We start from the raw sequence: 25962 nt of genomic DNA on the forward strand, positions 1-25962 counted from the left end.
TGGTGAGAAACATGGGCGGGGGAGGGGAACCAGGAAATGTCTCATGCAGAAGGCGGCACCAGAGCTGATATTTGAGGGAAAACAGGGATTCCGAGAGGTTGGAGAATGTTCCTGAAAGGGGGAATGGGGAGGTGGAGTGTGGAGAGTAAATGGGAAGGCACAGAGAAGGACCACTGACTATCCTAAGTGAGGACACCATTTGTTCTACATGGCCCCAGAGAGAATAATAGCAAACAATGGGGGGAAATGATAAAGAGAAAAATGCAGGCTTCTTATAAGGAGGAACTTGGCGATGATTTGAGTCATCCAAGTGTGGGATGTGTTGCACTGGGGGAAAGGGAGTTTTTCCTCACTAGAAGAAGATTCAGGTGAAAACTGGTCACCAACATTGTAGAGATCCTTTTTTGGTTAGGGCTCGGACCAGGTGACCTCTGAGATCTCTGCCAACTCTGCTATTCTGTGTTTCTTTGTCATCTCTGCCCAAACTGTTTCTCCTTCAGCATGACATAGTGAAAAGTGTACTGAGTTTGGACTTGGAGAATCCTAGAACTGCTTTTTAGTAGCTGCGTGACCTTAAGCAGGTCACTTAACTTTTATGAACCTTGGCTTCTTCATATGGAAAATGAGAAGGTTGGCCAAGATGCCCTCCAAAGGTCTCTTTCAGCTTGAAATTCACGATGCCATGATTCCCAGTTGTGCCAACCAACCCTCCTCTGTCATAACTTGCAAGGCCCTTTCCTAGTTGTCCTTCTCTAGCTACACTGTCCTTTACTGATGTCCCTAAAATGTGATATGCGGAATTGAACCCAGTAATCCGGGTGTGGTCTGAGCAGGCATAGGCTGGTAAGACCAAGCAGCAGTGCAATCATGAAGACCTGAGTTCATATCAGGCCTTAGACACTCCCTAGCTGAATGACTCTGGGTAAGACCCTTAACCTCTGTTGCCTCAGTTTCCTCAACTGTAAAGAGGAGATGATAACAGCACCTACCTTGCAGGGTTGTTGTGAGGGGTCAAATCAGATATTTGTGCTCTTAGTGGGCCTGGCACTTAGCAAGTGCCATATATGCTTATTCCTTGTCCCCCTCTCCAACACTATGGCCCTCAATGTAGTCCAAGAACTCACTAACTTTCTGATTTATATTGAACTTGCAATCCACTGAAACCCCCAGATCTTTTTCACATGAACTGCTATCTACCCATGCTTTTCCTATCTTGTGCTTGGAAAGTATTTTCTCAACCTAAAGGTAAGACTTACATTTATCCCTATTAAATTTGGTCCAATGATTTAACTTGTAAAAATATTTTTTAATCCTGACTATCATTGATCTTATCATCCACCCCCTCAAGCTTTGTATCTTACAGGCAAATTTGCCAAGTAGGTATTCTATACCTTTGTCGAAAACAATGATGATAATGTTAACCCCCCATAGGACTAAAGTCATATTCTCATAATGATCCATTGGGAATCTCCTTCCAAGCTGCCAACAAGCATTAATTACTACTCTTCAGGATCAGGGTTTTTTTTTGTGTGTGTGTGAGTCAATTGGGGTCAAGTGACTTGCCCAAGGTCACACAGCTAGTTAAGTGTCAAGTGTCTGAGGCTGGATTTGAACTCAGGTCCTCCTGAATCCAGGGCCAGTGCTCTATCCACTGCACCACCTAGCTGCCCCCAGGATCAACTTTATAACAAATTTCACATCTACATCATTCTACTTCTGTCTGGTCCATACCTCTCCACTTTGCCCACAATAAGAGCATGAGATACTTTGTCAAAAGGTTTGTTAAAATCTAGGTGAACTGTTGAGTATTCCTTTGATTTACCAGTCTAGTAACCCAGTCAAAAAGAGAATGTTAGTTTGGAATGACCTGTACTTGATGAAACCAGTCTGGCTTTTTGTGATCACTGCTTCCTTTTCTATATGTTCACTAATCATCCCTCTAATGATACTCCTTGAATTTTGCTACTAACTACTAACTTCCAGTTTTCTGACTCCATTCCATTTCTGTTTTTGAAAGCCCGGGACATATTTGTCCTCTAATCCCCGGGTAGTTTTCTTCTTCATGAATTTTCAACGATCACCATCTGTGGTTTAGCAATCACATCCACCATTTCTTTTGGTGCTTTGGGATGATGTGATTCATCTGGGCCTCAGGATTTGAACTAATCAAGGGTAGCTAGGTGCTTTCTAGACCATCCCCCCATTTATCTCAGCATGGGCTTATTACAAACCACTGCAGCTCAGATTGCAATAGTGCATCTGTCAGATCATCTCCCTTTTAACCTTAACTTTCTAGAAATACATCCACAGCCAAAGAACCACTGTGTCTGGGCCCAGGAGGCTTATGCCAGTTGACACCTGCCCTCAGCACCTGGTAGGGGGCCTAAGGAGAAAAAACATTGGGAGACAGCTGGTGCAGCTAGAGAAGAAAACCCACCAAAAGCACTAATTCCTTCAAACAGCTGAGAGTGTAATTCAGAAAACCTAGAAAGGAGAGAGTTCTCCAGCCTTGCCCTGCTGCATTCCTGGTGCTAATTGCTAGTGCCTAAGCCTTTTTCCTGTGACAGACCTTTCCCATGATTGGCTTGGATGCCATTTTGACAAATACAGAAGAATGAGCACTAAAGTGGGAGTAAGGGGGCAGCTGGGTGGTGCAGTGGATAAAGCACCAGCCCTGGATTCTGGAGGACCTGAGTTCAAATTTGGCCTCAGACACTTGACACTTACTAGCTGTGTGACTCTGGGCAAGTCACTTAACCCTCATTGCCCCGCCCCTCCCCAAAAAGTGAGAGTAAAACATCTTAGGTTCTAGTTTTCCCTATACCACTTAGTCACTTTGAGACTCTGGCCAAGTCAGTTTTCCTCTTTCTGCCTCATTTTCCTCATCTGTAAAATAAACGTGTTGGACAAGATGGTCCCTGAAGATCTCTACTACGCTCACATTCTGTAAACATTTGAATGATTTCTCTTTCTGGAAAGGCTCTTCTGCCAAGTTTTTGATTGCTTCCTATTTCCAAACAATGTCATTCCCTCTTGCTAATTCCTTCCCCATCCTCTCAACCATTCACATATTCCATGATTCCATTTTCTCTATGTTCGTATTTCAGTTGCCTGCATTTGGGTCTGCCAGGAAAGTTGTATAAATCCCCTCTTGACAGCAATCACAGGCTAAGGGGAACCTGACAGTTGGATGCTGACCCAGGTAATAGGACAGAATGGAGATGGGGCAAAGGATGAGACAATGATTGAAGGCCTGAAGTTGGAGCAGAAGTGGGGCAAAGGGTGCAACAGAAATGGTGCATGGGATGGATCAGAGGAGTTGGGGCAAATATGAAGGATAAAATTGGGCAGAGGTGGGGCATGGGAGAGAGCAGAGATAGGGCATGGGCTTGGACAGAGATGGGGCTTGGAGTAGAAGAGATATGGATATCAGCTGGAACAGAGATGGAGCATTGGATTAAACAGAAATGGAATGTCTACTGGAAATGAGCTAAGAGCAAATATTATTTATTTATTTTTGTTTGTTTTTTTTTGGTTTTTTGCAGGGCAATGAGGATTAAGTGACTTGCCCAGGGTCACACAGCTAGTAAGTGTCAAGTGTCTGAGGCCGGATTTAAACTCAGATACTCCTGAATCCAGGACCGGTGCTTTACCACTGCACCATCTAGCTGCCCCACAAATATTATTTAACCAGGCTCTATCTGCAGGACTCCAGTCTAGCTCTGTTCCAGATTCCTAAAGGAGTTAAACACCAAAGATTCCCATTTTGAAATACTGATCCAGGCTCCATCCATGGTGCAGACCAGTGCCAAAAGCAATGAGACAGAAATGTGGTAGCGAAAGGCTATTTACTGCTTCCTGTTCTCCCCACTATGAATATTGCTTCTTTCCCTTTCCCACCCCTGTGGAGAATGGCAAGGTCAGCAATCATATTGTGTACCATCAGACTAAGAAGGGAAAGGCAAGGGACCAGTTTTCTCAGGCCTCCTCTCCTCTGCCTCAGCTCCCTTTCAAAGTTCAGCTCAAATTCAGTCCCACCTTAAGCCTTCCTTGATCCTTCCCAACTACTAGTGCCTTAGCCTCCAAAATTCCTTTGTAATTCACTGTTAGGTACATGTGTTGTTTTCCTCTACCAAAAGCAAGTACAATCCCTGGCATAGAGTGGGCACTCAATGAATGCTTGTTAATTGATGGATTGGTGAATGTTTGGAAATCATAGGTGTCCATCAGACCCCATGACTAAATTCTGGCTGCTCTGAACTAGTCTTAGACTGGCAGAGGGAGGAATGACCAGCCTCTCCAATCATCTCCACCCCTATCTCCCAACCAAGGATGAACAAAAACTTGATCTTGATTGGGTGTTAGTGTGAGCAGAACCACCATCTATCAACACAGAATGTTTCCAGGGCCACCGCTGGGCTTCCCTCAACTATTCTGTGGCACCTAAAATTCTTCCAACTGGGAACAAAGCCTCTTGTTCTATCCTTTGAAATCAACTTTAAAATGAACATCCCTCGGAGAGAGGGAATATTGACTTTAATTCTCTAGGACCCAGTTTTGTCATCAATAAAATGAGGGAGTTGGACTAGATGATATCTAAGGTACCTTTCAACACTGAAATCCTGTGCCCCTTTGACTAGAATTCATACTATAGTATAAATGACTGATGGAAGATTCTTTCCTGAGGTCAGGTTTTTATGGGGAAACAGAGCAGTGAGAATTCTGGAGAAGGGGGTCAAGAGTACAAGAAAAGAGAGGCTGGGTACCCTGAAAACAAATGTCCCAACTTTACAGTTTTGTCCAGGGCCAGCACCACACAGATGAAAGATACATTTCTCCATTTGTTAGTGAAAAAAGACACATACCTCAGGGCCAGAAATGCAACTTTGATCTGCCTTCCAGACCAAAACCAGACAAGCCAAGCAAAGCCTTGAGAAGCAAGCCTCTGGCTTCCCATATGCCTACACAGTCTATGCTCTAGCCAGGGCTGAGTCTGCTAAATCCTTCCCAGCTTTAACTCTGAAGCCCGGACTGTATTAACATGAGGAAGGAATGTAGATGACACACACGTCTTACTGTTTTTCCAAGGGTACATTGTGGTTATGGATAGATCATGAAGCCAGAGAATGTCAGAACCCCATCGATATTATCTAATTTTCTACCATAGAAGTTTTGAACTAAGCAGCCCCCAAGACTCCCCCAACCACACTGAAATATGATTAGGAAATGATTTTTAAAAATAGAGGAAAATATAATACATCATAGGTAATGTTAATTTGTGGTTTTATAAGTCAATCTGCAGTCCCTGGAATCCATTGCTATTTGAGTTTGACACCACTGCTCTATTCTGTCATTTTATAGTTGAGGAAAATAGGCCTAGCACAGGGAAGTGACTTGCCCAAGGTCACACAGTCAGTGAGAGGACTAGAGTAGAACTCAGATCTCCTCATTCCCAGGCCTTTGCATTATATCAGTCTGTCTATTCCAGAAGACTTGTAAGCACTAATTTGATGGATTAGCATTACATATATAAACATTCATTTATACATATATCTACACAGATGTGTAGCACAAATACATACATATACAAATATATGCCTATATTCACATACATATATGTTGTAGCATACACACACATACATATACATACGAGTGTATACATGCTAACTGGGTGTGGACGGTTTCCACTCTTCACAAGGATTTGACTCCTCAAATCATAGTGTTCTTGTGAGTGTCTTCCCACAATGTTAGAGTAGCGAGTAATCTTAGAAGCCATCTATCAAGTACAGCCCACTCATTTTACAGATAACAAAACTGAGGCCCAGAGAGACTTGAGTTGACTAAGGATCCATAATTAGTGATGAAGCCAGAGCTAGAATCTGGGTTTCCTCTTCTTCCTCTAGGATCTTTTTCATTATGGGTATTATAAGCTATAACATGGAGCTCTTGTATTTAGAAGGGTTGGGCGGGGGAAGGAACTCCTGTTAAGTAGTCTCATTTATTTTCATTCAAGTATTAGCATATGCTCTGCAGTGTGGGAATAATCAATTAGTATTTATTAAGTGCCCACAGATACCATGCTAAGCACTAGGGATACAAAAAACAAAACAAAAGCCAGTCCCTGATCTTGAAGAACTCAGAGTCTAATAGAAGAGACAACATGCAAATGACAAACAAGCTCTACACAGAACAAACCAATGGTCACCCATTCTGTTGCATTAGACTTAGCTCTCCACTTTGGGGAGCATTCAGAGAACAAAGGAGATTCCCTGATATCTTGGGTCTTTGTTGTTCAGTGGTTGGGTCATATCTGACTCTTTGTGACCCCATTTGGGGTTTTCTGGGCAAAGACCCTGGCATGGTTTGCCATTTCCTTCTCCAGTTCATTTTACAAATGAGGAACTAAGCCAAACAGAGTCAAGTGACTTGCTCAGGGTCATACAACTAGTGCCTGAGGCTGGATTTGAACTCAGGTCTTCCTGACTTCAGGCCCAGTACTATAGCCACTGTGCCACCTAGCTGCCCCACCATCTTGGGTCTTAGAGGTTTTGTTTTAAAGTGGGAGCTACTGAGATAAATGGGCACACATTCTACTTCCCTTACAGCAGTCAATAATAACTAGCTTTAAGGTTTGTGAAGAGCTTTACAAATATCGACTTAATTGATCCTTATAACACCCCGGAAGGTAGGTGCTTTTATAGTCTCCATTTTACAGATGAGAAAACTGAGGCAGAAAGGAGTTCAGTGACTTGCCCAGAGTCTCACAGCTAGTATCTAAAGCAGGATTAGAACTCAGATTCTAGGGCCAGGGCTTCCATTGTACCAACTAAGTGGAGGCAAAGAAGAGATCTTTCATAAGCAGGAGGCATAGACTCTAAGCTGGTCTTTGAGAGAAATGAATAGGTTAGAAGCTTTTTCAGGACAGAAACTCCTGACGTATTGCCTGGTGTCGAAAGGTATTTAATGGATATTCTCTGAATTCAATGACAGATTCTTTCTATAGGAACCAGCAGCACATTCAGGATTGGCCTGGCTGGATTGGGAAGCAAAAGACATTTTTTCTTCAACCCCTCCAACTTCTCTAGTCTGACTTGCTTTCCCCTCTCTGACAAGGTGCCCAGAGCCTTCAGGTTACCCCCCCCCCCACACACACACACACACTTTCCCCTTCTCATAGCAAACCTGGTCTCTGGAAAAGATCACCTGAAGAGTCAATGACTGATGAAGGCTCCAATGTTTATCCCACTTGCATTTTAACAGGAGGCAAGGCCCAAAGGAACAAAATTAGGGCTCAAATGTTAGGTATCGGTCATTGGGAAGCCTTCTCAGCTTCCCTGAAATCAGACAAATACAGGCATTTAGCGACTTTGTCTATTCCCACAGACAGCCCTGATCATACCCTGGAAAGACTCTAGTTAGAGAACTGGGTTTAAATCCCACCTCTGACATTTAATATCTGTGTGACTTTGAGCAAATCACTTAACCTCCCTGGGCCTCAGTTTCTTCATCTGAAAAATGAAGAGCCTGGACTATTTAGCTACTAGGGTCCCTTCCAGCTCTAACCCTACCATCCTATAGTCCTATAACATTAGATAGTAGCCTTAACTCCCTTCCTCCTTCCCCTTCCTCCCCTCCTTTTCTCCTTTCCCCCTTTCTTTCCTTTCTTCCTCCCTCCCCTTCATCCCTTTCCTCTTTTCCTCCTTCCCCTCCTTCCTTCATCCCCTTCTTCTCTCCTCCCTCCCTCCCTCTTTCCTTCCTACCTTCTTTTCTTTCTTCCTCCATTCCCTTCTTCTCTCCCTCTCTCCTTCCTTCCCTTTCTCTCCCCTCCCTCCCTCTCTTCTTTTCTCCATCCTTCTTTCTTCCCTTCCTTCCTTCCTCCCATTTTCCTCCTTTCCTTCCTCCTTCATCCCTTCCCTTTCTTCTTCCCCTTCCTGCCTTCCTGCCCTTTCCTCCTTCCTTCCTCCCTTCTTTCCCCTTCATTCTTTTTCTTCCTTCCTTCCCTTGCTTCTGCCCTACTTCTTGCCCTTATTATTCCCCAAACATTTGTTAAACACTCACCGTATCCAGCCATTCTGCTCTATAAGAGATATAAAGTTTGCTAAGTCATATTCCCTGTCTTCATGGACATGGAGCTTAGTCCAATGGAGAGATGACACAAACTGATTCATATCATACACAATAATCCACAATAAGTGTGTTAGAGAAATGAACACCAAAGATGCTGTGTAAGTCATGAAATGGAAGGTCATTAATGACAGGACAATGGGAGGAGGTGTCATTTGAGCTGGGCTTAAGAGAAGAGCGACCACTTAAGTATGTGAAGAAAGAGATGAGACATTCAAAACACAGAGAATGGATGTGTAGAAAGGTGTGGGAGAAACTGAGCACAATTCTCCTTTCATCTAGTTTTCAAATGTCTTCCTATATGCCCCCCAACACACATACAAAATGCACTGCACATATGACCTAGTGGAGACTTGTCTTTGACTCATCTAAGCCAATCCCCATGGAGTTTACCACGGGAGAAAGGAACATAAAAAATGAGCCCTCCAGGTATATCCAAGAGCTGTGTGTTACTTCAGTTCCTTTCAAGCTGTTCTGGAGGAGTGATGTTTTTCCCATTTCTGTAAAACTCTGCCTTTTCAATCAGTAACCAGGTTTCATATGGACATCAGCCAAACCCAGTGAGGAGACGTTCAGCTGGCTCTCAGCTTCAAGGCAGCTCTCTCTATGGGGATCAAACTCCCAGGCCTCTCTGTCAGCCTGCATTGTGTTACTGCAACCTCCAAATATGTAGAATAGAATAGGAAGAAGAACAATTATCCAACCTAAGATCAGAAGGCCCGAGTTCAAATTCTGCCCCTGCCCCTTACTGGCTAGGTAACTTTGGTCAAATCACCTAAGTTCTCTGGGCTTTGTTTTCCTTCACGGGAAGAATGGGGTCCTACTTCACATGGCTGTTGTGAAAATCAAATGCAATTGTGTATGTGAAAGCATTGGGTAGCAACTAGACAAGTGCTTTTCCCTTTTATTACATTTTTTTCCTGCCATGAGAATGTCACGGGGATGGGTCTGCTCCCATCTTTCTACTTTCTGTCTCCTACTGGTCCCCGAGGTAGCCAAAAGCACAAATTGGCAGAATGATTAGCCAATATCAGGAACACTATCTTTAGCTTTTCAACACAGCTAAGTTCATTATCATCTTGGGATTTAGAGTTGGAAGGCCCCTTAGGGATGATCTATCCCCACCTCCTCATTCTACAGATAAAGAAACTGAGGCACGGGGGGGGGGGAAGGGGAGAATGACTTGTCCATGTTCACAACCAGGAAGTAGAAGAGCTGGAATTCAAACCTACACTCTTGGAGTCCGAATCCCATGTTCTCATGCCATGAGTTGCCTCCAACTGACCTTCTAGTTATCACCCATTCAGAGATTGAACCCTTGACCTTGGGGCCATTAAAACATGCTCAAACCAGTGGGGAGGAGGAAGAGAAAGGGTCTTGTGCTAAGCAGAAAAAAGAAAAGTCATCCGCTTGGATCATGACAAAAGTCAAACGGACAATGAATAAGCAATGGCTTTTGTCCTACTGCCCATAGGGTAACATAATGCTCTTTTAAAGAGGAACTGAGAATTTGGGTGGCTCAGGGGGCTGGCCAAGGGGGATTTGGGCCACTGGTTGAATCCAGTTCCAGATGGTAGAGTGTCAAGAAACTATTCATTCAGTAGCCAATGTGTGAAGTGGGTGGCTAGGCTCAGTCTCGTTGCTGGTAGACCAATATGGCCGCCACCCCCTACCACAAATTCCATCATCTCTATTGGCAATAACATCAGAGAGACCGACAGGAAGTTCAGGGAACAATCTGGTACTCTTTGGTGGTCCCTGTAGAGCATGGGAGCAGATGGGTAAGGAAAGGAAATGGGTGGGTGGGTGGATAGGGAAGCATTCTGTTAGTCATACTATCTCTATTTAGTCCATGGCTGGTAGCTAGGACTCTAAGCCTATCCATCAGTGTTAGGACATTTTAATTTGAAAACAGGCCCCTAACACAAATAGTAGGATTCAGAAAACACATTGATTTTGTAATGAAAGCCAGGTACAAGGGTGAGTTGGTAAAGGAACCAGTGAGATTGGGCTGGAAACATTTCTTATTCAAAGGGATGTGCTGTAAAGCCTTTTTTTTTTTTAACCTAGAATTTTTCACCATCATCTTCAAGTCCTGATTTCCATGACCAAAGGATCTGTGGGAAAGGTCATCAAGACCCATCCCCCTCCAATTCACCCCTCCCAGTAAGAGCTTTAATTGGCAATTACAGAACTGGAGTATAGAAAGATGTGGACAAGAATCCCAGAGCACAGGGAAATTCACTGAAGTGAGCAAAGTAATAAGTATTTACCCAAGAGAGTATAATTCCTTGCTATCAGATGGTTCATTTTTTATCCTTCCAGAAATTCTAAAAAATATGTGGGCCATGCTCAACAGTTTTCCAGACAAGGAAAGTGATAGTCAAAGGTGAAGTAATTTTCTCAAGATCGCACAGTTTACTAATGATGGAAGAAAGCACCCAAGTTTCCCTTCCACCCAGGCTATGAAAACTCACTGATGAGTCTAGCCTGCATTAGGTTCAATCCTCTTTACCATGCCATGTGACCTGGGAATCACAAATCCAAAGTGGGCAGGGACCTAGAGATTCTATAGTTCAACCTCCTCACTTTAGAGATTCAGTTCACAGTATAGAGAACGGAGGTATAGAGAGGCTGTCACCTTGATTTCTGATCCTCGGTTTGTTCATTTGTAAAATGGGAATAGCAACACTTACTTTCCTTCACTAAAAGGTTGTCATGGCAAAAATCTATTTGTAAACCTTAAAGTAACAAAGAAAAACAAACTATCATTATCTATTAATTATCCATCAACATCCATGCTTCCCTCTCTCCTATTTGTTCGCTGAAATTATTCAAATATCCTATCTATACTTGCTCAATAAAATGATGCTCCTGGCTGACCATCAGGAGAAGCTAGGTAGCACAGTAGACAGAACACTGGGCCTAGAGTCAGAAAGACCTGAGTTCATTGTGGTTTTTTTTGGTTTTTTTTTGGGGGGGGGGCAATGAGGGTTAAGTGACTTGCCCAGGGTCACACAGCTAGTGTCAAGTGTCTGATTCCGGATTTGAACTCAGGTCCTCCTGAATCCAGGGATGGCGCTTTATTCACTGCACTACCTAGCTGCCCCCAAGAAGACCTGAGTTTTAATTCCTCCTCAAACATTTACTGACTGTATGACCCTGGGAAAGTCATTTGACTTCTGTCTGCCTCAGCTTTCTCAACTGTAAAATTGACTAATAAGGATCAAATGGGTTGTTATAAGGATCGCATGAGATAATATTTGTAAAGGGCTTAAGCTAGTGCCTGCTACATGTTAGATGCTTAATAAATTTCTAATGCCTGGTAAATGTTAGGTGCTTAGTAAATTCTCTTCTTTACATCCAAAGGGGTCTGGGTGATTTTTTGGTTTATTTGCTTGTTTTCAGTAGTAGAGGCTGCTTAATGTAATAGAAACACACACACACACACACACACACACACACACACATTTAGTATGGAGAAACCTTGGGGCAGCTAGGTAACAAAGTAAATAATATACTGGCCCTGAAGTCATGAGGACCTGAGATAAAATCCAGCCTTAGAAACTTACTAACTGTGTGACCCTGGGCAAGTCACTTAACCCCAACTGGCTTCCCCCAACACCCTCCCCCAAAAAAAGAAAGCCAAGCATTCAGAACCCACCTCTGCAATTCAACAGCTGTTTTTTGTTTGTTTTGTTTTGTTTTGTTTTGTTTTGTTTTTGGTGCAATGAGGGTTAAGTGACTTGCCCAGGGTTACACAGCTAGTAAGTATCAAGTGTCTGAGGCTGAATTTGAACTCAGGTCCTCCTGAATCCAGGGCTGGTGCTTTATCCACTGTGCCACCTAGCTGCCCCCCACTAGCTGTTTTACTGCAGTCCACACTCTGTGCCTCAGTTTTGTCATTTGTGAAATGGGGATAGGAATAACCATCCTATCTCCTCTCATAGGAGAATTCTGATGAAAGCCCGATATAACATGTAATCCATTACTATGAATAATTTTTCATGAAGGGAAGCTATGGCATAGTAAATAGAGGGATGGTCTTCAGCCAGAAGACATGGGTTCAAGTTCTAACAGGGTGACTCTGGTCAAGTCACTTACCATTTTAGTACTGTAGGCAACTGTCTTAGTTGAAGACAAGGGGCCCATCTTCATTGGTCAAGGGAGTTCCTCACAGGGGTCTCCCTAAACTGATGAAATTGTAGCTCTATTTTTTTTTAATTCTTCACATGCTGCCCCAGATCTTCCCTTGTTACCAAGAGCATGAAAGTGAGAACTAGTCTGATAGGCTATTAGATGTGGCATCCATTCTTTCCCAAAATTGAAGGGAAAGGCCAATTACAGCTAAGGTTCGGCATTGAATGAAGTCTAAGTTAGCATTGGGTTCAATTGAGTACAGGACAAGAAAGCCAGGACCCCCTTACCTCCTCCAGTTTCTCCACTCGGCCCACCAACTTTGTGGTGACTGAATGAAGTTTTAGAAGATCCAGGCCATAGAAAGCCCCTTCCAGCATGTCCATGATGGTGGAGAGCTGTGGAACAAATTGAAGACAAGTGAGAAAGAGGGCTTGTAAGAGATGCGCCACAGAGAACAAACTTCCTTCTTTTCACAAGAATCCTTTGGAAGCGGAGTGTGCATTTCCCTGACTGAGATGTTCCCGGCACTTTTGAGAAGAGCAGAATATCCACAGCCCTGAAGAGAAAGCCAGGCCCTAAGCACACTCAGTCTCCATGAAGTCAAGCAAATGGGCCGGAACAATAACACTGTCATGTTAAGCTCTCCAGCTTGTAAGAGATATTAGATCAACATGAGAAAAGAGCAACTTTTACGATTCTCAAATGACATGAGGCCAGAAATGTGGTAAGTTCCATAGGGTTTGCATATGTGATCCTATCGTATCCCCCACCTTCCCTTAGACACAAAAGCTGTTCAATAAATATTTGTCATATAATGAAATTTTGGAGTCAGGGGATCTGTCTGCTATTTCCTAGCTGTGTGAGGGACTTTGAGAGAGTCGCTTAACCTCTGCGAGATTTCAGTCTCCTGATTTGTAAAATAAGGGTGTTGAGTTGAACGAGAGGGTCCCTAAGTTCCCTTTTAATTCTATGATCCTTTTTTATAGAAGGACTGAATGGAGACTTCAAGATTGAGAAATCTCCTCTGATATATTTAATGCACACTGAAGAGCTTCAGGGAAAGTGCATCAGGAACAGTCAGCTTCATTTTCTCCTGAAGGGATGAATCATGGATCTGTCCATCAGTCAGTAAACACTTATTAAGCACCAATAAATGCTAGGCACTGGGCTAAGCACTGGGGATACGAGAAGAGGCAAAAGACAGTCCCTGCCTTTAAGGATCTCATAATCTAATAAGGGAAAATAACAAGTGAAGAAATATGCATAAACCAGTTATATTCAGGATAAATAGGAAATAGTTCACAGAAGGAAGGCCCTAGAATCAAGAGCAGTTGGGAAAGGCTTCTTGTAGATGATGAGATTTTGGTTAGGAGCTACAGGAAGCCCAGAGAGGCCAGTAGTCAGAGTATAGAAGGCAAAGAATTCAAGGCATGGGGCTCAGCCAGAAAAAATGCCCAGAGCTAAGAGAGGGAGGGTCTTGTTCATGGAAGGGCCAGGAGACCAATGTCACTGGATCGAAGAACATGTTGTGGAGAATTAGGTATTAGAGAAAATAGAATTAGGTACTGGAGAGGTGGGGAGGGAAAGTAGATTAAGAAGGGTTTTGAAAGCTAAGCAGAATTTTTTTTTTTTTGGTGGGGCAATTGGGGTTAAGTGACTTGCCCAGGGTCACACAGCTAGTAAGTGTTAAGTGTCTGAGATCGGATTTGAACTCAGGTCCTTCTGAATCCAGGGCCGGTGCTCTATCCACTGCGCCACCTAGCTGCCCCCAAGCAGAATATTTTGTATTTGATCCTGGAGGTGATAGAGAGCCAGGGGAGTTTACTGAGTAGGGGGGTGGTGGTGGTATGATCAATTCTGCACTTTTCAAAAATTGCATCAGTAGCTAAAAAGTGGCTGAATTGGAGAAGAGAAAGATTTGGGGAAGGCAGACCCAACAGCAGGATATTGCAATAGTCTGGGTATAAGGAGATAAAGACCTATACCAGGATGGTAGCAATATCAAAGGAGAGAAGGGGGCATATTTGAAATGTTACAAAGGTGAATCGATAGGCAACAGTTTGGATGAGGGAGTGAGAGATAATGAGAAATTGAGATTAGCACCTAGATTTCAAGCCTCAGGGACTAAGAGGATGGTGGTGCCCTCGACAGTAATAGTGAAGGAAAGAAAGGCTTAGGGAGAAAGATCACGAATTTGGTCTTGGGCTTGTTGAGTTTAAGATAGCCAGTTCATGATATCTGAAAGGCAATTGGAGATGTGAGATTGGAAGTCAGCAGAGAGACTGGGGCAGGATGGGTAGATTTGAGAATCATCAGCATAGAAATGGTAATTAAATTCCTGGGAGCTGATGAGATCACCAACTGATGTAGTATAGAGGGAGAAGAAAAAAGGGCCCAGGACAAAATCATGGGGGACACTCATGGTTAGAGGGCATGATCTGGATGAGAAGCAAGCAAAGAAGACTGAGAAAGAATGGTCAGAGAGCTAGGAGGAGAACCAGGAAAGAGTTATATTCTAGAAACCTAGAGAGAAGAGAATGCCAAATAGGAAAAGATAGTCAACATTGTTGAAGGTTGCAGAGAGATCAGGGAGAATGGGGCTTGGGCAAAGTCCATTGGAATTGGTAACTAAAAGATCACTGGTCACTTTAGAGAGAGCAGTTTCGTTGGAATGTTAAGATCAGAAGCTGAATTGTAAGGAGTTAAGGAGTAGGAAGAGAGCACATATACGGCCTTTTCAAGGAGTTTAGCTACAAAGGGCAGATGGGATATAGGATGCTTGCAGGATGGAAGGAGCAAGTGAGGGTTTTTTCAGATTGGGGTAGACATGGGAATGTTTGTAGGCAGTAGGGAATGAATGAGCCAGTAGAGAGGGAGAGATTGAAAATAAGTGAAAGAGGGGCAGCTAGGTGGTGCAGTGGATAGAGCACCAGCCCTGGATTCAGGAGGACCTGAGCTCAAATCCGGCCTCAGACACTTAACACTTACTAGCTGTGTGACTTTGGGCAAGTCACTTAACCCCAATTGCCTAAAAAGAAAAAAAGAAAAGAAAAGAAGTGAAAGAATGGTGATGACAGAGGGGACAATTTGTTAGAAGAGACAGGCTAGAAAAGGGATCATTCGAACAAGTAGAAGGGTTAGCCTTGGTAAGGAGTAAGGATACTCCATCATGTGAGACAGGGGAGGAGACAAGGAAACAAGGAGGGGATAGTGGCAGGAGACACATGGGTAACAGGAGACGATGAAGAGGGGAGAAGAAGTTCATGGCAAATCGCCTCTATTTTGTCTGTAAAATATGAGATAAGGTTCTCAGCTGAAAGGGTGGGGGAAGAGGCAGCCAAGAGGAGACTCGAGGAGGGATGAAGAGGTTTGGAAGAGTCTTTGTGGAGAGTGGGATAAGGGAGGTATTGTAGGATTGCCTAGAAGCAATGAGGGACCAGCTGAAGTTGTAACATAAATTTATGATTGCGTGATTTTCTCCACCTTCCTTCAGCAACAAAATTAGATCTGATTCAAGTCCTTTTTCTCTTTCCTACTATCTATCTGACCTTGGATAAGTCACTTGTAACCTCTCTGGGTCTTCTTTTCTCTAAAATTAAGGGGTTAGCTGAGATGATTTCTAAGGTCATTTAGAGGTTTAAATCCTCTTAGTCTGTTGACCCTTTGCATAGCAGACTATACTAACCCAAGTGGAGAGACCTGCTGATGTGTGGTTTCCCCACTTCTAGCTTCTCTAATATTCTCCCTTCCATCTAGGTTCAGATCTGGTTGGAGGAGAGGTTTCTGAGTCCCTTGCTAAAGATGGAACATCCACGGGGGCAGGTAGGTGGCACAACGGATAGAGCACCGGCCTTGGAGTCAGGAGTACCTGAGTTCAAATCCAGCCTCAGACACTTAACACTTACTAGCTGTGTGACCCTGGGCAAGTCACATAACCCCAATTGCCTCACTAAAAAAAAAAAAAAAAAGATGGAACATCCACAATGTGAGCTTCTGCAGAAGAGGAGAATAAGGTGACATAATAGCTGTCTTGATGTTTTTGAAGAAATGTCCTATCAAAGAATACTTAGATTGCTTCTGCTTAGCCCAGAGGGTAGAACAAAGACCAATGAGTGAGAGTTATAGGGAGACAGAATTCAGTTTGACATAAGGAAAAACTTCCTCACAATTAGAACTGTCCAAAAATAGAATGAGCTGCTTTGGGGGGGAGGAAGGGTAGTGAATCTCCCATAATTGGAAGTCTTTAAGTTTAGCCAGGATGAGCATTTATTGGGAATGTTGTAAAGGGTAGGGTGGGACTAGATGACCTTGAGATTCTTTCCAAGTGTAAATCTATGGAAATAAAATCCAAATGACTGCTAAATTGTACCCCATGGAAGAATCATGCTGTGGATAGCGGGATAAGCATAGCATTTAAGGAAACTTTCTTCTCCCTACTTGCCTCCAGCTCTGTTCCAGTCCTCATGGCTGAGCATCTTAGGGACACATAGACTGCCACATGGAAGGGAACCTCTGCCCTTTCCATTAGGATGCCTCTACTCAAGATGCTTCCTGTGTTCAAGGAATTGGGGCAAAAGACCAATGACAAAAGCCAGCCAGCATCTCTGATGCTTCCTACCTATATGACCGTGTCACCTTACCACTCTGTGACTCAGTTTCCTCATCTGGAAAAATAAGGGGCTTGGACTCAGTGGCCTCTAAGGCCCCTTCCACCTTTTCACTTGTGACCCTAGGAGATGGTTTTGCCATTTTGGGGAAGAGCAGATCCACTGGCAGCATGTGGATGCAGTATCACAGAAAAAAACAACACCACCAAAACATTTGAGTCCCCAGATTTCAGCTTTTTGAGCTTCATCCTTTGGCCTATGGATGAGGAATCCAGAGACTTGGGTAGGTTCTAGATCTAGCTCTATTAGTATCTAGGTCTATGACCTCATAGGTAAACCTTAGAATGACTCTAGGGGCAGCTAGGTGGCGCAGTGGATAGAGCACCGGCCCTGGAGTCAGGAGGACCTGAGTTCAAATCCGGCCTCAGACACTTAATACTTACTAGCTGTGTGACCCTGGGCAAGTCACTTAGCCCCAATTGCCTCACTTAAAAAAAAAAAAAAGAATGACTCTAGACATCAGTTTCCTCAAATTTAAAATAAAGATTTTTGGATTGGATGAGCTTCAAGGTCCCTTCTAGTTCTAACGTTATATGACTATCCAGCTTGTTTGGGGAAGACACTATTGTATAAATAGGCACAGTGTTGCCTGAGCACCATACTGGGTGGGTGAGGTGTAGAATCATCATGACACCAGGATTTTAAACAAATCTCTGATAATAATGGCATGGTTCTAGCACCATTATCCAGGAGTACATTCTGAGTACAAGGGTGAACTCAGGCCCACTCACATACTTAGAATAGGCAGACATCAAAAGGGAAATTAAGTTTAGAATAGTAGGCCAAAGGTGGGAGCTGTCCCAAGTACAAGGTAATGCTTAAGAGTTTTCCAGCCTCGTTGGGTATCATCCCAGGGTAAGAGCCAGACCGTGAATCAGTAATGGGTCACTGGGCCTCTCTTTCCTTAGAGCAGACAGCCATTGTGCTAAAAGACAGATAAACTGTGTTGTTTCTTCAACTTACTATCTCTCCTGCTCACAAAGACCAGCCCATTCTGGGCTCTTTTCCTATTTCTGCTATTTCTCTCTGGTGAAGATCCCAGAGCTCTTTTGGGTAGGGGGATCTGGCAGAAATTCATAAACCAAATCTCTGTGGCCCTTATCTTGACGGGCAGAAATTCCTTCCTTTCTGACTCAAGGAGGGTCATATCATCAATCATCAAATCATCCTTGAGAACCAGTGGAGAGAAACGGTATCACTGCCTCTGAGTAACAAGAGATCAAATCCTTTTTGGTCAACAAAAGCCCAAGACATGATTACTGGATCCATTGTAGGAAAGGAGACTGGAAATCTGGTTGGGCTAAAATGAGTTATCCAAAATACTAGAGGGAGAAGACCATCAAGGAAGAGATAAGTTTCTGCCCTGAACTCAGTAAACTAGGCATTTGTCCCTAATATAGAGTCTGCCTCAATCCAGGTATAGTTGATTATAGTTTCATAAGTATAAGGTATGAGAAGCAGTGGAAAGAATATTGGCTTTTGAGTCAGAGAACCATGGCTCCTGTATTGCCTCTGATGCTTGCTAACCATGGGATCCTAGACAAGTCCTTTTGTTTCCCTAGGCTTTAGGGTTTTTTGTTTGTTTGGTTTTGGCTGTAAAATGGGAAGGCTGGATTAGATGGGCTTCTAGCTCCAGACCAAGGTTCAGATCCTATTTTTATTAGCCCTATCATTTTGGGCAAGTCACTTTCCCTCTCTGGACCCCAGGTTCTTCATCAGTAAAGTTAAGGAACTGCATTAAATGATTTCTAAGGTCTTTTTGAGCTCTAAAATGCTATCATCTCCCACTGAAGTCCTGTCATGACTGGGTTTTTAAGGGTTTTGAAAATAAATAATAATAGAGAGCTAAAATCCGACCTCAAACACTTGACACTTACTAGCTGTGTGACTCTGGGCAAGTCACTTAAGCCTCATTGCCCTGCAAAAAAAGAAGGAGAAGGAGGAGGAGGAGAAGGAAGAGGAGAAGGAGAAGGAGAAGAAGGAAGAGGAGAAGGAGAAGGAGAAAAGAAAAGAAGTAATAGGGTGAAGGTGACAGAGGGGACAATCACCCTGAGGTAACTCTAGGTTTTTGAAATGTATTGTGCCCATGGAATGCAGACTCTGAAAGGTCCTCCCCCAGCTAGAAAGACTAACAATAATAACAACAATAACAATAACAACAGGGATTTATGTAGTATTTAAAGTTTTCACAGTGCTTTAGATACATTTAATGTCTATTCAACATATATATGAAGAACCAGAAAGGACCAGAAAGATTGAAATGATTTGCCCAGAGTTACACAGCTAGTAAATGACCTAGGCAGGATTTGAACACAGTTCAGCACTCTATTTGATATGTATGGGTCTGGCAAGTAAGGGAGGGGTGGACTATGCATCAGCTATTTGAGAACCAGCTTTCTAAGTCTGAAGAGATGTCAGCAGAAGATTGGTTAGCCTCTAGTACCAGGTGCTGAATTTTTTTGGCCACAACAACTCATTTAGGCTGCCTACTAAGGATGGAGGAATTGTGATCTGCCTCTGTGGAAGGGAATACCCTTGGTCATGAAATCATGACCCTTTGGAAATATTCAAGTATAAGAAGGGCAGCCTGCCAGAGTGGATGGAGAACCCATCACAGTCAGGGAGATATGGGCTCAAATTCTACCACCCCACCCCTGCTCCCTAATGCTGCCAACAGCAATGAAAATGTAGTTGCCTATTTCTCCACCCACCCATCCTACCCAGAGCATTATTTCCAGATAATTCTGATCTTGCCATTCTCAGAAACTCATTGTAGCTTCCAATTGGCTCTCGTGGCCTAGATTTGAACTAGTTTAACTCTCCCACCATCTCCCCACCAACATAGCCCTGATCAGCTTTGAGTATACCAGGCTAAGTGAAAAGTTCCATTGTGGGAGTGAAGGAAGGGCCTCACATCTTCCACACTGTGGTTCAGTGGAAAGAAAGCTGAATCTGGAATCAGAGGACTTGGATTTGGATCCTAGCTATGTGCAAGTTATTTCTCGTTTCTGGACCTCAGTTTCCTTATCTGTAAAATAAAGGGGTTAGGCCAGATGCCCCCTAAGAGTCTTTCTGGATCTAAATCAATTAAACCATACCTTGAAATCACGGGCATCTGCCTCACGCAGCTGTTTCAGCCTGAAGTCTCCCTCACAGGGGTTAAGGGCTGATGGTGGAGCCACACAGGCACACTTGCAAGCCGGACCCGAGGTGATTGTTTCCACAGTGTAAAAATCTTCAGCTCGTGAAGTGCCTTCATTGATCCTTTGGCAGGCGTCTCTGCCCAGAGGTCTCACCACACACTTACATCGACAGTCTGAGCCTTCTGTGACAGCTTTCACTTTATCATAGTCTCCTAATAACTAGAGAAAGGGAGAGAGAAAAAGAGGGAGGAAAGTGAGAGAGAGAGAGAGAGAGAGAGAGAGAGAGAGAATTCAAAGGCAGTGTAAATGGGTTTCTGAAGGCTTTGCACATCTACATTAGTTAGTCAGACACCTCAGACAACTCTGAACCTCGAAGTAAATAGGTCACAGTGACACAAATCGCTGATGCTGACATTTCTTTGAAGCCTCTCAGATTTCTACTCTTGCAGGTTTTTTTTGGAAAGAAGTTTGTTTTTCCTGGGCTCTTTGCCTTTCATCATTAAAAAACAAAAACAAAAACAAAAAAGAATCAGTGAAACCCACTACCCATCTACCAGCTTTTGCCTTCAGCTAAAGATAAAATTTAGTCGAAAGGTGGAGGGGGAAGGAGAAAAGCTGACAATCACATCCTTTTGTCTTCCTTCTTTCCTTCCTTTGTGTGTCTGTCTCCTCTTCCTCTCTCTCTCTCTCTCATTCTCTTCTGGTTAAGGGTTGATTTTTCTCCCTGGCAGCACATGAATACATAATCCAGGTTAGGATAATATACTGCTGGTTCTCAGTACTCCTACAATGCAAAACATTTCCTTTTAAGAGCTTCTCTCCTGTCATCTCCTAAGGAAGGAAAACATTTGATAGCCTGGTTCCAATATTCCTTGTCCCCAGGCAATTGCTAAAACAACTGACTTCTCTCTGGTTCCTCTCACATAGGTTCTGACTTGGTCTAAGTGTCTTCCCTTTTTCCAAGTCTTCTTTCCATCCAGAAATCAGTGCCCCTTTCCAGGTGTGGAAAAGATTTTCATTTTAACTAACTATCCCATACATCACCTGCTGCCCTAGCAGGCATTCTGCTAGGTCAAGTGGAAATGGTACTGGAGGGATACTCTCTGAGTAGAACAAGGCTTGTAATGTTTTCCCTAAAAAGATTAGATTTCTTCTAATAATAATATTTGGTTTAGGGATGTTGTCAAATACAGAATGGATCAGTGGAAAAGGGAGTTACAGTTCAAGATGACTTAAGCTGCTTGTCTTTGTGGGCTGACAGTAAATTGTAGCTTTCCCTGAAATCTTGCCTGGAATCTGACAGATTTCTGCTTTAAGACTCTGAGTGGATTCCTTCCATTGGGGGAGTTTGGATTTTGGAAAAGTTGCAAGGGACAGAACTCAAAATCTCAGATGGACCTTCTCGTAGACTCATGGAAGGATTCAGGGAGATGAGGTGTGTGGAGGAGTATATGTAATATGTGAATGATAACACTAATAGCTGACATATGTCTTGTCACTTACATTACAGATAGGAAGGCCAATCAATTTCAAACTGGAGTTAAGAACTTTGCAGAGAGAAAGAAGCTTGCTGGGTTCTAGAGCTCCAGCCTTGTCAAGTGTCATGAGGTAGGGGGTCCAAGTCTGCACTAACCCTCTCTTGAAAGAAAACACCTCCCACACACCATCATGAATGTTTGGCTGAGCATGAAAGGCTCAAAGAGGCTTAGTCCTTCGAGGGCTGTCACTACTTGTCCATCTGTCACTTATTCCACCGTTTCCTGGCTGTCATATATTTTAAACAGACCGGGGTGGTCTGTGGATGTACTGTGTATCCACCTGTTTTTCAGTCACACAGAGTTCGTCTTGTCAATCACACCATCAGTTTCTTGATCACTCTGCACTCATCTTTTTAGCACTCACATAGTTTGCTCTCCTGCCTCTCTGCCTGTCTCTCACACCAGGCTGTTGGCTGCCTGTGGGAGTCGGCTGACCTGTGTCTTTCCCAGCTCACCCACCTGTGTCCCCTGTCCAACTCTGACTAAACCTCAGACTGGACTTTGCCAATAGTTTTAACCACGGAAATTTCTTTGCCTTTATTTCAGGATGCTGTGTGACTTCCCTCTTCTCTATTCTTCCTTTAACAAACTCGAAAGAGCCTTCTGATTTCGGGAAATAGGGTGAGTCATGTGCTCAATCATCTCTTATGAAAACTGTCAGAAATAATCCATCCCCTTACTCCTTAGGGAAACAAAAAGAGTTGTCTCACAAACGCCATGCGATGCCCCCCACCCCCATGCACCCCCAGGAGAATCCTTAACGTCCAGTCTCCACCAGGGACCACCAGAGGTGGGTGGCTCTGGGACAGTATCTTACCTGAGATAAAATGTTCTCTTGGTTGTCCGCTTCGTTTTGCAGGGTCTCTTCCTCTGTGGGTGCCTCAGTCTGCAGATTTGGGGGCTCGCTGGACCCTGTGGGGGGAGGGCTGGTCGCCCGGCCCCAAGTCACAGCCAGTACAACCCAACAGACCAGAATCAGTTGCTTAGCCATGAGGGATGGGGCGGGAAGAGGGGGAGCAGCGCACCTGAGGGACCTGGTGGAGGGGTGGGGGGAGGAAAGGGGAGGGAGAAAGGTAAGAAGGGGTTAAGGAAAGAGATCGGTATGTTGGCTGGAGGCGGGTAACAGCGGCTCCAAGCGCCTCCGCGGGTTAGGTGCGACTCGGGGGAGCAGGAAGGTGCGCCCTAAAGCCCTCCTGCATCTCCTGCCGTCCAAGGGCAGTCCACAATTGCGGCGGCGGCAGCAGCAGCAGCCGCAGCAATACCGAGTGGAGAAGCGCACGGGAGCTGAGGAAGGCTCAGGGTCCCGCCTCGGGGAGGGGTCAGGTGGAGGCTGTGCCCCCTGGTTGAGGTGGAGGAGGCGCAGACAGGGCGAGGACCCTCAAGTGCCACCGAGGAGTGGGCAGCTCAGGCTGCTGGGCTGGGGGCGGGGATGGGGCAGCAGCGGCGACCGAGGCAGCGCGGGCTTCTGAAGCCGGCTAGACTCGGGCTGCAGCGGAGGTGGAGGACAAGAGAAGGAGGGAGGGAGGGAAGGGGGCAGGGAGAGAGGGAGAAGGGGGGAGAGGCCGGGCCGAGAGGGAGGGGCGGAGTCTCTATTGTGCTTCTGCTTGGGGGATGCAGCCAGTTACAGAGAGGCCTGGAGGGGGTGGGGGGGCGGGGGGCAGAGAACTGGCAGAGCGGTCTGGGCAGGAGAGTCACCCCACCCCAGCCCTGAGTGTGTGTGTGTGTGTGTGTGTGTGTGTGTGTGTGTGTGTGTGTGTGTCCATCTCAGTGTCTGGGGCTTTCTTTCATTGTACTTGTCTATCCCCACCACTTCCATTCCCTTTCAAGTTCCTTCTGGTGAAGTTAGGACGAGTTGCAGGACTGGAGCCCACCGGCCGGCTGGCCCAGGAGCCACCTCTCTTTGCCCTCGTTAGAGAATGAGTGCTTTTAGTGGTACCCCGAGACTGGGACGTCTGGGTCTTCATCTTCTGCTGGCACGGAGAGTTCCCTAGTTCGCTGGGACCTAGAGTCAAATTGAGCCTTTAGTTGGGGGGTCCCTGTCTTCATCCTCTGCTGGCCCAGAGAATGGACCTAGAAACGGAACCTTTAGTATTTTCCCAATGTTTTAGGCTAAGCCTCGGAGGAGGAGAATTTTCCTTTCTTTCACCCAGCTCTGGTCCTCGTGAACTTACCCTTGGGGGATGAGTCTGGCTGGGTTTGAACTTAGCCCCTTTGATATACTTTGATATAACTCCTCCTCCCCCTCCTCCGGTCCTTCCTCCTCTTCCTCCGGTCCTTCCTCCTCTTCCTCCGGTCCTTCCTCCTCTTCCTCCGGTCCTTCCTCCTCTTCCTCCGGTCCTTCTTCCTCTTCCTCCGGTCCTTCCTCCTCTTCCTCCTCCTCCTCCTCTTCTTCTCCCTCCTCCTCCTCCTTCTCCTCCCCTTCCTTTTCTTTATGACCTGAAAATACCTCCACCCTGAGGATGAGTACTGTACTTGCTTCTAAGATTTTCAATGAAAAAAAAAAATCATATATAAGTTTTTAGAGTGATAGGCTTGGAGTCAGGAAGACCCAAGTTCAAATGAGGATTCAGACACTAGCTGTGTAACCCTGGGCAAGTCACTTGATCTCTGTTTAACCTCAGTTTCCATATTGTAAAAGGGAAATAATAATATCACCCACCTCCCAGGGTTATTGTGAGAGGATCAAACGGGATAATAATTGTAAAGCTCATAGCACACACATAGTGAGTGTTATGTTAGTTGTTCTTATTGTTACTGTATGTGTGTATATATGAAGGCTTTCCTGATTGCAGTGTCGGACTTCCTAAACTACTTTGCATTTATTAAGGTCAGCCCCATTAGATCTTAAGCTCCTTGTGAAAAGGGATTGTTTCATTCTTTGTATTGTAACCTTAGGGCCTACTATAGTGGCTTGAAGTAATAGGGATTTAATAAATACTTGTTGATTGATGTGTATGTAAACATATGTGGCATCTCTCTCTTTCTCCATGTATGTGCCTGTCGGCCTGCACATGTGTATGTACATGGGCACATATATGTGTGTATGTATCTATATTTCTGTATACACACATTCACATATAATACATTCCGTGCCTATGATTTCAATCTTATAGGGAACTCCTAGTGTGGACATTTTGGCCACTGGTGTTCTGCAACTTATTTATTGGTATTGTCCTATTGTGTCCAACTCTTTCTAATCCTCTGGACCATAGCCTACCAATACTGTCCATGGGATTTTCTTGGCAAAGATACTGGAATGGTTTGCCATTTCCTTCTCCAGCTTATTCTGCAAGTGAGGAAACTGAGGCAAACAGGATTAAATGACTGGCCCAAGATCACATAACTAGTAAGTTGTCTGAAGACAGATTTGAACTCTGGTCTTCCTGACTGCAGGCCCAGCACTATAACCACTATGCTACCTAGCTACCTCCAACTCATTTACAGCCTTTCCTTTTAAAGAACTGCCTGAAGATGTTCAGGGTTTAGTTATTTGTCGTATTTATGGCCCTCTGTTGTTCAGTCATACCCCACTCTCTGTGACCCTATTTTTTTTAAGTTTTCTTGGCAAAGATAATAAAGTGGTTTAACTTTTCCTTCTCCAGCTCATTTTACAGATGAGGAAACTGAGGCAAACAGAGTGAAGTGACTTGCCCAGAGTCAGACAGCTAGTAAGAGTATGAGACCAGATTTGAACACATAAAGACAAGTCTTCCTGATTCCAAACCCAGTGTTCTATCTTCTGTGCCAACCAGCTGCCCTGGGTCTTCTAATTAATGTGATTGGCAAGTCTTGAACAAAAGTCTTCCTGACTCCAAGGCAGGCCCTCCATCCACTACCATTGAATGCCTCTCATACTTGCACCGAACATTTTAAAGTATATATAAAGCATGACTTTGAAGTCTTTTCCAACTCTGAGATTGTCTGCCACTATAATTGAATGAAATCGATGTGTGTGTGTGTTTTAAACATAGAAACTACTAGTGAAAAACCTACTTTTACAGTAGTGAAAGGACTACTACAGTAGTAATCTACAGATTACTAGGGACAGTTGTTACTGAGGGACCTTTCCTAAGTCTCTTGACCTGAATTTCATTCTCTGAACTTGTTTCATTTTCAGTAAAATGAGGGTGTTGAACAAGATGATCTCTGAGGTGTCCTCTATGAAAGACTTCCTTGAGTAATGAATATAGCATTGAACTTGGAGTCAGGAGATCTAGTTTAGTGTCCTTTCTCTAATTGTGTAAGATTGTTATTAATTGTGTGAGATTGGGCCAATGACTTCACCTCTCCCATTAGGCTAGGAGAGTGGCTTCAGAACAGAGCCATGCTTTGTTTTGTTTTGGGTATTCT

The 25962-nt window shown here is 44.2% G+C and overlaps 1 protein-coding gene across 2 annotated transcripts in view; it reads right to left on the reverse strand.

Moving 5' to 3' along the window:
- The window catches only part of OLFML2B (olfactomedin like 2B), a 55713-nt gene extending 31886 nt beyond the window's left edge, over window positions 1–23827 (reverse strand). The window contains exons 1-4 of one of the 2 annotated variants that reach the window (XM_044003840.1): window positions 23784–23827; window positions 22430–22646; window positions 20030–20293; window positions 12552–12659 (exon numbers count right to left, since the gene is read on the reverse strand). In XM_044003840.1, the coding sequence (XP_043859775.1) occupies window positions 12552–12659; window positions 20030–20293; window positions 22430–22603 (546 nt within the window). In that variant the 5' untranslated portion in view covers window positions 22604–22646; window positions 23784–23827. Of the gene's footprint in view, window positions 1–12551; window positions 12660–20029; window positions 20294–22429; window positions 23122–23783 lie in introns of those variants that run through there. The other variant, XM_044003841.1, reaches the window with a different exon arrangement.
- Window positions 23828–25962: the final 2135 nt, after the last annotated feature.

The sequence above is a fragment of the Dromiciops gliroides genome, chromosome 4, assembly GCF_019393635.1.
Source record: "Dromiciops gliroides isolate mDroGli1 chromosome 4, mDroGli1.pri, whole genome shotgun sequence".
Lineage (NCBI taxonomy): Eukaryota > Metazoa > Chordata > Mammalia > Microbiotheria > Microbiotheriidae > Dromiciops > Dromiciops gliroides.